Genomic DNA, 12,418 nt, shown 5'->3' with positions numbered 1-12,418 from the left:
TACCACACACACAACATGCCGATCTCGTTACTACCCGCCTCGGCTGCGGCCTTTGCGCCCAGATCAAACGTCAACGTCGTACTAGCCTCCAAGGTCGAGCCATGGTTAACACAAACCCTCAAGAGGGTCAACCGCGTCAAGCGTCCGTTGAACAGCGTCCAACAACACACGAGGTGTCTGACAGAAACCCTTTCCGGACCCAACGCTATGTGGTCGCTGTGCTCAATCATGGTACCAAAGGCCCCGGACTCGGAACTGCGCAAGGACAACAACCCGCTGGTAGAAGCGCTCTTCAACTACCAGCTCATCCACATCGAGGCCTACGTCGTACACGTCGACATGGTTTCACAACATGAGGTCGCATTCAAGCTTACACCGGAGACCATCGAAGCGCTTATCGAGTACCACAAGGACATCTACTCCGTCGATGTGTCCGCCAGCACCTGGGAATGGGCCGAGAAGGAGCAACAGCTGAAGAAGCTCCAAGATGGATTTGTCCAGGCTGTCAACCGCTACGTCTTCCGAACTGGTGTCAAGGCTCTGGAAGGACTCGAGGAGGATGGTGCGGGAGAGCTACTCGAGGGACGAGGTGAGGACGTCAAGAGCGCCATCATGGGCCTGTTCCTCCCGCTCCTTCCTCCTCCTCCCAGGATCGTCGACGTTGTCCGCCCAGCACCGATTCTCCCCAGCTCGCCCGGCTCAGCCAACTGGTGGGTGCCAACACAGCAGTACCAGTCGCACTCAGCCCCGGTTGACACATGGAGAGTGGTCCCATCGACGCCCAGCCCGACCATCGCTACCTGCGGTGAAACTGGACCAACATTCTGGAGCACCATGGGCAACATGGGCTTCGAAGCGATCCAGCTTCCGTCACCGACACCCTCCTACAGCCAGCCATACAACTCGACGAGCCCGTACGCACCGTGCACCAGCCCATATGCGCCAAGCACCAGCCCATACACGTCAAGTTCGTACTACAGCCCGCCCCCAGCGTCGGCACCGATACCAGCCCTTCCTCTGCCGAGCGTGCTAGCCCAGCAGTGCGGGTCAAGCGCCGTTCACGGAGGCTTCGGCGGTTTCGGATGGGACACAGGATTCGCACCACAGTACGCAGCATTCACATAAGCTGAATGACAAACTCGACTGTGGTGTATGCACCTGTTCTCTGTCGATGCTGGGAAGCGTGGACCTGGCCAGTCCCCCTTGCACTTCCCTTTACCGCGCAGGTTGCCCAGCGCACCAACCTTGCGACGCCCGACACGAGACGAATGCGATATTCACGACATGATGTGCAAACATCACTACCCAACCGGCATGGGACGGCGTTTTATCATTGATTCCTTTTAGCGAGCGTCATTTCCCCTCTCCTTCTCCGTACATTTTCTTTTTGATACCTGCTCTCACGTTATCCGTTTTGTTTTTAGCGAGCGATTTCCTTTTTTGTCTACCACAACGGCCGGACCAGGTCTTTTCATTTACTTGAATACAGCATCTCTGGGAGGCATGCATGTCGGGCATTTCAAACGGAAGACGGTTAAACAACAGCCTCACGGCTCACGAGGTCAGGCACACTCGGTTTTGGGATTTTTGTTGTGCTTTTTTCCTGTTTGTTAATGTCGTTTTACAACTCCTGGACGGATGCGCTATCTCTTCGTTGAGCCTGTGGCATGCCATGACTCTTTACGATCTGACGCGATTCACGTTCACGAATTACGCTTACTTGGCCTGGCATTGAGTGTCAGCTGGATCTGCCGAGAGGCGGCGACAAAAGTTATACATGCATCTGCGATGCCGCTGTGATAGCTCGTCTCTGTTGCGAAAGAGGACTGGGTCGGAAAAACTAGGGAAAGCGACTGCGCGGGGTCGAGACATGAGCACGCCCGTGGCGTCTCTGCCTCTCGGGAGGTGGTCCTCTGCTTGCGGAGCAAACACTTCCTGACGCACCTTTGCGCTATCGCTGACCTTTCTTTCGACTTGGGATACTGGATGCACGGAGACTGTAGGTTCATCTCCTACACTTCAAGCAAGTTCTTGGAAGAAGCACTCTCCTGGTTGATCTGGGAGCAGTTGAATCGGATGCTGGAACAGAAGCAAGCTTCTTTAGCCTTCTAAACTTAATAAAAAACGAAACTTGAATCAAAGAAATCAACTCTTCAAAGAAATGTGCATCGTTGCGAGTGAGACTTGATGATTAACATGGAGTGCGACGCCCCTAGAGCCTGACAGCCACGCACCGCCAAACGAGGACTTTCGCATTCGCGTCGATCATCCTCGTAGATCAAGAACACGATACCCACTTTCGATGCGACATAGAACATTGCATCACCCGAGCCCTTGGTGTTGGTAAGTGACCACTTTTTGCGGCACAGTTTGGCGAGGCCACCAGGCGACGCCGCCGCAACAGCGCGCGCAGACTGATGTTCTGCCCAGCCGGCCTCGCCAACCTTCAGCCCCACGCAAATCGCAAGCAAGCCCAGCATCCCGTCCCATCAACCATTCATCATCTCAACACCGCGACTGCCACAGGGCTACCGCGCTCATCAAACGGAAATCAGAAGCAGTGAAAGCCATAAAGTCGGAGTTGGAAAATACATAATCGATGAAAGATTTGGCACGTGAACAGTCGACAAACGAGCCACTATGCCAACACTGACAAACATCGGGAACATTTGATCACAAAGACCATCAGTAGCAGAAAACATACTTGCTATCAAAGAGAATATCACATCGCGTGATCGCATGTCAAGCTAACCTTCGCCTTATAACCACGTCTCAGCCCTTGACTGAAGCTCATCTCTCAGCTTCTCATATATACGCGAAACCTACCTAGGTACTCATTCACTATAGCATCGTCAGCGCCACAGCATTCACTTCCTACGCCGCGAGAATATCCGTCTCGTTTCCTTGGTGAAAGAACAACAGGCGGAAGCGATGGTGCTGTGCGTCTATCATGTCCGACCTGAGCAATGCATCACCGCCCGCAGGTACATTCACTCATTCACACTGAACGGAGTAAGCCTACAACCTCAGCTCCTCGCCAGCCTAGCGCCATGGCCTCTCCTGAATTCACTATGGCTTCAGTCTCCCCTTCTCCATATAAAAAACCCCCCTTTTTCCTCCTAGCTGTTCTCCATCACAGCACCGGAGTCAACTCTCAACCCACCCAACAGTATACGCGTCGGACCCAACTCAGTATCACGACTAGCAAATTCCAAACTTTGCTAGACCAGAAACAAGTTGTCCACATCCTACCGATTGCTCCCATCTTTTCGCAAACGACAAAGCAGAGATGGCGCCGACTCCCCTGACCAAGCAGATGGAGCAAGCTACCAAGAAGGATACAAAAGCTGCCACTCCGTCCCCTAATGGTAAGGCCAACCTTCTCGCTTCTGCTTTCGTGACCGCGCCTGGTTCCAAGAAAGCCATGCAGGCGTCCGAGAACAAGATGGGCGATGTGGCCAAGATCTACGAGCTCTCACACGCCGACCGCAAGATCCTTGCTACCGGACCAAAGGTACAGATCGTCGACAGCGAGGGCAAGCCAGTGGCCGAGATGCCCATCGCTCTTTTCCGTGCAGTCTCCGACAAGAAGGACATGGTAGCTGGCCCAAATCCAGTGATCAAGCTCTCTGCAGAACTTGACGTGCGCATGGTCCAGGACCTGATCAAGCACTTCAACGATATTACCACCTGGAGCAAGTACGCAAAGGAGATCCGCCCCTACGGAGCCCCGGGCGCCTACGAAGACCTCCAGCTATGCAGCGCCGCAGACTACCTCGGCATGATGGCGTACACCCAACGAATCTTCAACCGGTACTGGGCCCTCATCCGCGCGGAGCGTCTCCCGGAGTACTCGGACATCGACGCCTTTTCCACTGTCCAGACACCGATGGGCGAGAACCTCTTCCGCAAAGTCGTGACCAAGCTCGCTCAGGCCGAGCTTGACGGCAAGATCCCAGATCCAGAAAATTACGCCACCTACCTCGAGCACAACGAGCGTTTCGGGCTTGCTGTGACCGAAGCCAAGGAGAAGATGCAGAAGCATCGGGACTACGTTGAGCGTACGGCCAAGCGGGAGGCGAACGCAAAACAGAAGAATGATGCCGATCAGATGTGGTCGCAACAGCGGAAGCTGAATGAGAAGGAGAAGGCGGAGAAGGAGAAGGCCAAATGGGAGGCGGCGAGGAAGGCGGAGAGCGAGCTGGCGGCTCGTGTCCAGGCGAAATGGGTGCAGCCGGGGAAGAAACATTGGACTGCGGAGGAGGCGGGGTATCTGCGTCGTGTTCGTGGGATTAACGTGGCTATCTAGGCGCGACGATGATAACTGCGGCGGCGTGGTGGTTGCGTTTCTTATAGTTGGACCTGTAGAGGCCAGTATGTGCAGTAGTTGTTCGTCTTTGTCTGCATGGGTACATCCGTGGAGCGAGAGGATATGGTAGCTAGCATCGAATAAGCTGTTTGATTCTGAACGTTCTGTCTCTTTTTCGCCCATGTCGCAAGGCTTGGCTCCAAGCCATACAAGGAACAATATGAATAACCCCAGAGCCACCTCCGACATAACCTAGGCGTTTACATTGCCGTAGTATATTGCCGTAGTATATCTTCATCTTCTGCTGTGATACTTTCGTAGGCTTCAGCGCATCTGTTCAGTTTCCTCATTGCGTGGCGTCACCCACAGGCTCTTCATCTTGTGGCGCTGAGTAATGGCTCATCCTGATGATGATCAGATCTCGTTTCGACCCAGGAAAGAACAGCTGACCCGGCATCTCTGCTCATAGTCCTCAACATAAAGAGAGTGCAAGTCCAAGCTCAGGATCGATTATGCAGCTGAGATTTAGACAATCTTCACCTTATCCATTAGTGACAGTATTAGACTGTCTATTGCTTCTTGCTTCTCCTTTTTCCGTCTTGCCAATTCCTCAGCACTAACCAGTGGTAAACGTAGTGTCCTGTGTGTCCATTGTTCCCCTTCTGCGTCTGTCGTTTCCGAATCATCACCGCCGTTTTGCGAATCTCCCACTTTCTTTTCTGGATCATTGTTTGCCGCTGTTTCCACGCCGATTGTAATATTGCCTATCCTTTCATACTCCGTGCTTGTCTTCTGTGTTTGCTGAAGGACAATCCCACGTATGTCCGTATCATGTCTCACGACCAAGAGTTTTACGGCGCGTCCAGAGATACATGGAGGATTGGTGGTGCTTAAGTCGTAGTCGGGAGAGAACCAAGTAGAAAAGATTGCCAGACTGTACTGTCGTAACCTTTCTGCGATTGGAGCTGACTTGCAGATGTCCATGAATCGAAAAGGAGAATTGAGCTCATTCAAATCGGTTGGAATAAGCTCATCTATGCCAGTCAAGTCCAGAACAGGTACTATCAGGACGATGCTGGCATTCATGACTTCGCCGAAATTAGCGGGACCAACGGCAGTATACTCCAGACTGACGACTTTGGCCTGTTCGGGGAACGCGTAATCACCCCACATAACCCCGGAATTCTGCGTCGATGCCCAAGACCAGGAAGGAGCCATGCGAGTAGAGCGTGGTTTCTCACCATGCGTGAACCACCATAGATCCGAGAGTATACTATTCTTCCATACTCCTGCAATGTAGACGTCGTCTGCTTCTCGTACTTTTGACATTCGGTCCGCTAAGGCCGCGATAGCAGGCAGACGATCTTTCTCGTAGGTCAATCGCAGGCTGGTGTATTCCGACAGCATCCTTTGCCAATGGGTGCAGTCGATGAATTTATCTCCCCACGCCGCATACTCAACACTTCTGGAGGCGTCAGCCTTTTTGTTCCATGTCATGTCTTCGCCAGCATCCTCGGAAGCAAATTGAGTTTTACACTCCCAGTATACCTGGTATTTTCCAAAATGTATGGTGCGAGTTGAGAGCCTTCGTTCTTGGTACACCCAAGCACGAGTCAGTAGTGGCATTGATTTCGGCACAGAAGAGCCTGCCCATTTTGGAAAGCGATCAACGCTTGCCCGGACGTACAGGTGCGGATGTTTGTTCAAACGTCTCATGACGGGACGAGTCGAGGAGAACAGACCGCCTTTGCTATCTTCGCTAGCTGTAGCTGCAATAGTAATGTGCGAGTTCTCGTAGATGTCGCCCATCGTGGCAGCGGCTTCTGCCCAATCCTCTTCGCTGTCTTGGAGAATACCTGCACTTGTTTAGCTTCGTTCCTTCCAAACATAAGTGGCTCCCGGAACTTCTCACATAGTGCATCAATCCAGATGTAGTGAATCCCTAGATGACGACACATCTCCACCGCATCTCGGAACGTCTTGGGTAGATCGCATATCTCGAGGCCATCACGCAGACGTTCGATAGTTTCAGCTGTTAACTTGACGGCTGGGCCACTCGGCCCCCAACAATGACTGAGACAAGCGTACAGGGCTGAATAGCCATGTTGTTCTCGAAGAAGTATATGGTCTGCTGTGATCTCTAGGATTCTCTTTGGCAATGGGGCAGCTAGTCGTTGTGTACAATGCTCATGGTGTTGAATACATTGAGTTATCCACGCTGAGATTGCACGAACAGTCTCATGTGAAGACGTTGCATCTGAAAGCGATCGGTATTCTTTGACATTTCGGGCCTCAGATTCGGAAGACTCAATCTTGTGTGGAAGGTCTGTACAGATTGTTAGTTCGAGTTTACATGCAACTATGTTGACATACCACTACGACGCACAATCTCGACCTCAACCTCTTCGTGAAGCTGAATGAGAAAATGCTCCTCATATCTATCGAGAAAAGACCAGATGGTTAATGAACGTTGTATAGAAGATGGGTCTTCGGTCCCTACAAAGGTGTTGACAGCATCAAGGATGACAGCGCAATTACGACACCTAGACCTTGCTCCCACCACGACTTCTTCGAGATCAACCTGTAAATTCTGTCCCCACAGTGTGATGTCGCCTTTGATATTCTCGTCCACTATCGGGTGTTTACAACCAACGCAGACGTCTTCGCCGTTGAACATGTCTAAGTCGCCGTCGGACATGTCTGAGTCGCTGTCTGACATGATTGAGAAGGCTGCTTGCGTTGAGTCTGCGAAGGCGTTTGTAGGTTGTGCTGACTCTCAGCTGCCCACCGTCCGAAAGCATTATCTAAGAAACCCTCTGTCAGTGCATTGAGGCTATGAAGGGTACGCAGCAAAGTGGTCTGTGTTGACTCTGAGGGATGACGATATTAGGTTACAGACTGGTGATCTCAGCTGAAGAGGTGGACATGATGCATGCAGCCAAGGTTTGTGGCTTTGGCGGGGTTACCTTCACCGGTTTACGGAGTAAAGCATGCATGCTTACAGCATATCGGATGTGGATCAAACCCATAGATCATCAAGCATACTGCCAGTTCCTTTTCTGACCGGGCATTCGTCTCCTTACGACCGATGTGCAGTATATCGTAGAGAGAAAAGGCGCAGACATGGCTTGCTGAGACAATGTAGACGCATTGTACGTTGGAAGGATAGGTACGGTAAAGCTAAACGCCTTCCCCCAAGAAGTTTACGTTTCCTTGAGCACTTGTTTAATTTAGCTTTTATACTGGTGTAGACGGCAGTGCACCTGTTTAGTCTTCACCTCGTATGAAGTTAAGAGAGGGTGAATGTGAACAGCGCAGGCCGGCTCCGCGACAGAAGGACCGTGCGTTGCTGACGTAACCCAAGCTGGCCGAGTTCACAGCGGCAGCACATCGCGACTCAAGACCCCCACTTAAACACCGCGACAATGGCTTCAGGATACGGACTTGCTGGTGGTACGTACAACTCACTTTCTGGGGGGGAATTTTGGAAGCTTTGGGGGTTGGCGGAGGCAGCGGAGCGAGCGCAATCGCACTATGAAGAGGCAACCCAGAACGAATGCGAAGAGTGACCATGACGGCTATACGATGCGAGTACCTCCACGGGCAATAAGGATTTCGACAACAAATGGAAGGAATGGGGAGCCGCGGCACCAAGAGGCAATGTCGGCGCATAGAGTAGCCCCGTCATACGGAGACTGCGCTGAACCTAGGGCACGATATGAGTGTGGACCGGCAGCACGACCGACAAGCCCATCGGACGGCCTCGACCACTCGGAAATGGATCCATACTCTCGAACAATCGCTACCTTTGCATACCGCCAGTCAACCGCTCCGTCGCTCCAATCCCCCACCTCGACCGACCCGTTCGCTCGCGCCGCAACCCCCCAAAGCTCCCCGACCTCGCCCTTATCACATACGAAGCAAGAAGAAGCGTTGATAGATAGACAATGACAAAACATCAGCTAACACAAACAACCAGGCCCCTCCCGCTGCTTCCCCTTCTGGCAAGAAGTCCTCGCATGCTACACGACCAACACAAACGCCGAGGACGACTCTGGCAAGGCAAAATGCGCACCCGTCCTTGAGGACTACTATGAGTGCCTTCACCACAAGAAGGAGGTAAGTACCTCCCAACCTCACCCCCTCCCCTTGTCGTCCCCCAATCCATCCTATCTCCTCATTACACCTCCCATACAGTCCCTCCTCCCCCCTCCCAACCAACACCAGACCAGAACACCAACGCTGACAATGCAACAACAGGCCGCACGTACCCTCGCCCTCCAAGCCGCGTACCGCAAAGCCGAAGCCAACATAAAACGCGACGACGCACCGTCCGCAGGCGAGATAAGGCGATTGGGCGTGTTGGATGCGCCGCTTGAGGAGAAGAACCTCAAGCCGAGCAAGTGGTTCCCGCACAAGGAGATTAACTAGAGGGGATTGGACTGCAACGTTGGCCTGGACAGAGGGAATGTGTATATCGGTTGCGTAGTCTACTTGCGGACCCCAGATGGTCGGGAGGAAAGCCAATGAACAGGAATCGATGAAGGACCAAGCTGTCATGTGACGTGGTGCATGTGCAACTCAATTACTGACTTTTGAACCGCAACATGCGGAGTCTGGTATTCAAGCGAGAATAACCACAGGTCATGCATGCCATCCCAGTCCCATTCGCGATGGTCATATTTGTAAACACGTCAAATATCCGAGCAGGAACCACTTTCAAAAGATATATGCTTTCCATTCTCTGACTGAGACTACGTCAATGCATCACCCTCCAAACTACCCACTAGCCACTATTCCACGCACACTTGCACAGACACGCCCTATCCTACTCCTCCCCCTTGTAACCGATGCAGACTCAAAAAACAGAATACCAAACAAACCATCATTATCATAACGCACCCGTTTTCGGCCCATAATGCCATAATGCCCCATAGAACGCCATAAGCGGAGTGATGCGATCGATAAAGTGATGCTATGACAGAAAAGTAACAACAATGGAAAAGACAAATAACACTCTTGAGCCCATGCATACGCAGAGTGTTGTGGACCGAGAAACCGAGATGCAACCTAATCAAACAAACAACGAGCAAGTGTCGTAACCGTCATAATCCAACTTTCACTCATTCAGAAGAGTTTGGACTACCCACACCGTCGTCAGATGGTAGTATAGGATCTGTACCGAAGCGTGAGAGGAGAAGATATATCGCTAACGTCTGTTGGTCTATATCGTCCTGCAACTCAGTCTACATGTTTGCAGGGACACTGGTGCGCGCGAGATGGGGAGGATGCGGTGGTGGTGTAGCGGTAGCGCGACTGCCGATGCTGCCGAGGCCGTGGGCTTGAGCCATGCTGCGGTGGAAGGAGCCGATTTTCTGGAAGCCCCTGTTGAAATATTAGCATTGTACCATTACTGAAGAAAAGGAAGCATTCGCGGCATACTTTGAAAGATCGTAGCTTTCCTCCTCGGGCTCAGGCTCCTCCTCGAAGCTCGTCAAGCTGGCACCGCGTACCATCCCTCCGTTGCCCACGATACCCAATCCAAGCCCGTTGACATTGCTATTTGACCGGGAACGCTGGCTTCCAATATGCCGACTGGCGGGTCTGGAGACGGTACGACTTGGACTCTCTGGGCCGGCATCTTCCTCTTCTTCGCCTTTCTCCTCGGCATCTTGGTCTTGATCCTCATTGTCTTCGGGCTCTGCGCTGTTGTACGGCAACATAGGGGGTGAGCTGGGGTGGTCGTCGTCATCGCCATCTTTGAAATCTGGACGTTGTAGTTTGATAGGGCTGAGCTCGAGTGGTGCTTTGGCAGGTGTGCTGGGGAGGTCGACGAACTTCCAGAAAGGTGCTGGACTGGAGAATGCCATGTACTGGCTGGGCATTTGAGCTGTGCTGGGGGGTGCGAGACGGGGTGCGTGGCGGGAAACAAGTGGGGTGACGAGGGCATTGTTCATTCGGTTCGCATCGTAGTTGCCATTCATGTTGTTCGACCCGGTGTCCGAGTACAGGGTTGGTGGTGAGTTACCGACGTCTGTCTTCATACCAGGGACACTCTGTTTAACGGGGTCCACACCGGGTGATGATTCCAGTCGAGATTCGTCCTGCTTGATGTGAGTAGGTTCCTGGCCGTCATTGGCTCCATAAACAAGGCGCTTCGCCGGAGTGACGAACCGATCCTGGTCGCGTATAGTCGGCGATTGCTTGAAACCTCCAAATGGGCGTGGGCCGCGGTCTGGAGTGTAGGATTCGGTGGCCATCGGGACCGACGAAAGCGGGGGCGTAGCGGACCGTGGAGGCGACTTGACGCGAGGAGGGTATTGGCTTTGGCGGTTGTCGCGCTCCAAGGCACCTACAAGGCGCTCGGTGGCTTGAGATGGATTGCCCAGCGCGGGCGAACTAGGCCCTGAGCCGTCTATGCGATATCCGATTGCCACGCCGCCCTTGCGAGGGTTAAGCAGTTGCTTCTTGATGAACTCTTCCTTCTCTGACTCTGCAATCTTCCACTTCATACCCTTGCCAGGCTCGTCGGTGCGGCGCGCAACTTTTTCAAACGACTTGTTGAGAGACAGATTGTGTCGAATGCTGTTCTGCCAGCCGCTGTTTGTGTGGCGGAAGAAGGCATACCGGGACTTGATGTAGTCGTAGATGTTGGCAAGCGTGAGCATCTCTTCCTCGCTACTGAGGATCGCTTGGCCGATGAGCTGGGCATAGCTGTGAGGCGGCTTGATTTCTTTGGTTGAGTCTAAGCTGTAGTCAATATCGTCTCCGTTTTCTAGTAGAACTGCTCGAGAGAAGGTAGCGGGTGAGCCTTTGCTGCGCGGGTCCTTTTCGCCGCGGAAGGTCATGGGGGTTCCGGGTTGTGGGTATCCAGGCGTAGATGTCATCTGGTTGTAGTATGCTTGTGACGATTGGTGTTTGTTGCGAGGGTGCGAAGACGGTGGGAACGGGTCGTACTGGTCGCGTTTGGGCGTCGGTCCGCTGGGATGCGCGTGCTGATGGGGTTTTGGCGGCGGGTTGCCGTCATTGTCAGACTCGGCGGCGTCCTCATTCTTAACCTGACGCCACAGCATGGGGTGGAAGTGGTCCTCTTGGTTGGCGAGAAGGAACAGCATCTGAGTGCTCATGATGCTGATACAGATACCCGAGTGTAGGGGTGCCTTGTCTCCTCTGGTGAGATGGCGGTCGTCCAGCTTGAGTCCGTTGCGGCTGTTCACGGTGATGTACCACTGCTGGTCGTCAACCTCAAAGTTGATCTCGGCGTGGACGCGAGATATCTGGCGCTCAGGTCCGAGGTCAATGTGCACGCCCCAGTCCTGGCGGTTGGGGTCACTTGGAGGCAACCCAGAGAGGTCGGCCTGAGAGCCCTGCTGGTTGGAGCGTGTGTTCGAGTCTACACGGCCGATTCTAACTTGCGTGTCCTGAACGAAGAAGCACCAGTCGCGGGCAGCAATCTTGGCAAAGGCCGGAATGTTCTTGCCCTTGTTGCGCTGCGACTGCAGGTCGTTGGCATAGTCGATGGCAGCGTGGGGCACATAGCCGGGCACGCGGAGGGCGGCGATGACGATGTTCTGGCGCTCTATGGGGTCCATGGGATTTTCTGCGTCTCCACCGTTGGGCAGTGTCGTGTTGGAGTCGTTGCTAGCGACGGACTCTGTGATGCGGGTACGGGGCGGGTCGGGGGCGGCCGTAGCAGGCGGCTCTTGGGCGGCGCCATTCAACTGTGCGAGTGAGTACAAGTTCGCCGCAACACTGGTGGTGTTGGGGCTGCTCACCCGCCTGCGCTTGCGCGAGGGCGTGGCATCTGGCGTGTCGGGTTCAGACTGCTGCTGGGCGTCTCTGCGCGAACGAAGACTTCTACGAGTCGACATGGTGCATGCGGGGGGCTAGCGAGCGAGTCTGTGGAGGAGGAGAATGTATCAGCGAGAGTTGTGCGAGTGTGTGCATTCGTGTGTTATTTATTTTGGGTGGTGACGGCGGACCGTGGGAGAGGGACGAGCCAGCCACGGACGTGCGAAGAGCAGCCAGCCAGGCGCCCCACCAAGCGATTCGACACACTCGGAACGGGAGCTGCTTACCGCGAAACGTCGGTGTTGGATTCCCAATGCA

General features: G+C 53.6%; 4 protein-coding genes across 4 annotated transcripts; 3 read left to right on the top strand and 1 right to left on the bottom strand.

Annotated features, from left to right (window-relative positions):
- Positions 1-15: 15 nt before the first annotated feature.
- On the top strand, positions 16-1,125 carry J4E88_000128 (uncharacterized protein; the record flags this gene model as incomplete). Its single annotated transcript, XM_049393809.1, has 1 exon — positions 16-1,125. The coding sequence occupies one exon, from the start codon at positions 16-18 to the stop codon at positions 1,123-1,125; it is 1,110 nt and encodes a 369-aa protein (XP_049259638.1).
- A 2,164-nt stretch (positions 1,126-3,289) lies between these two features.
- J4E88_000127 (uncharacterized protein) lies at positions 3,290-4,309 on the top strand (the record flags this gene model as incomplete). The annotated part of the gene is made up of 1 exon (XM_049393808.1): positions 3,290-4,309. One exon carries the CDS (start codon positions 3,290-3,292, stop codon positions 4,307-4,309), a length of 1,020 nt encoding a protein of 339 aa, XP_049259637.1.
- Positions 4,310-7,734: 3,425 nt separating this feature from the next.
- Positions 7,735-8,740, top strand: J4E88_000126 (uncharacterized protein; the record flags this gene model as incomplete). Its single annotated transcript, XM_049393807.1, has 3 exons — positions 7,735-7,762; positions 8,289-8,428; positions 8,570-8,740. 3 exons carry the CDS (start codon positions 7,735-7,737, stop codon positions 8,738-8,740), a joined length of 339 nt encoding a protein of 112 aa, XP_049259636.1.
- Positions 8,741-9,555: 815 nt separating this feature from the next.
- Positions 9,556-12,180, bottom strand: J4E88_000125 (uncharacterized protein; the record flags this gene model as incomplete). Its single annotated transcript, XM_049393806.1, has 2 exons — positions 9,556-9,694; positions 9,752-12,180. 2 exons carry the CDS (start codon positions 12,178-12,180, stop codon positions 9,556-9,558), a joined length of 2,568 nt encoding a protein of 855 aa, XP_049259635.1.
- Between the last annotated feature and the right edge of the window lie 238 nt (positions 12,181-12,418).

The sequence above is a fragment of the Alternaria novae-zelandiae genome (assembly GCF_023758075.1).
Source record: "Alternaria novae-zelandiae strain BMP 2774 chromosome Unknown scaffold_1, whole genome shotgun sequence".
NCBI classification, from domain to species: domain Eukaryota; kingdom Fungi; phylum Ascomycota; class Dothideomycetes; order Pleosporales; family Pleosporaceae; genus Alternaria; species Alternaria novae-zelandiae.
This window is presented reverse-complemented; position numbering and strand designations above follow the sequence as displayed.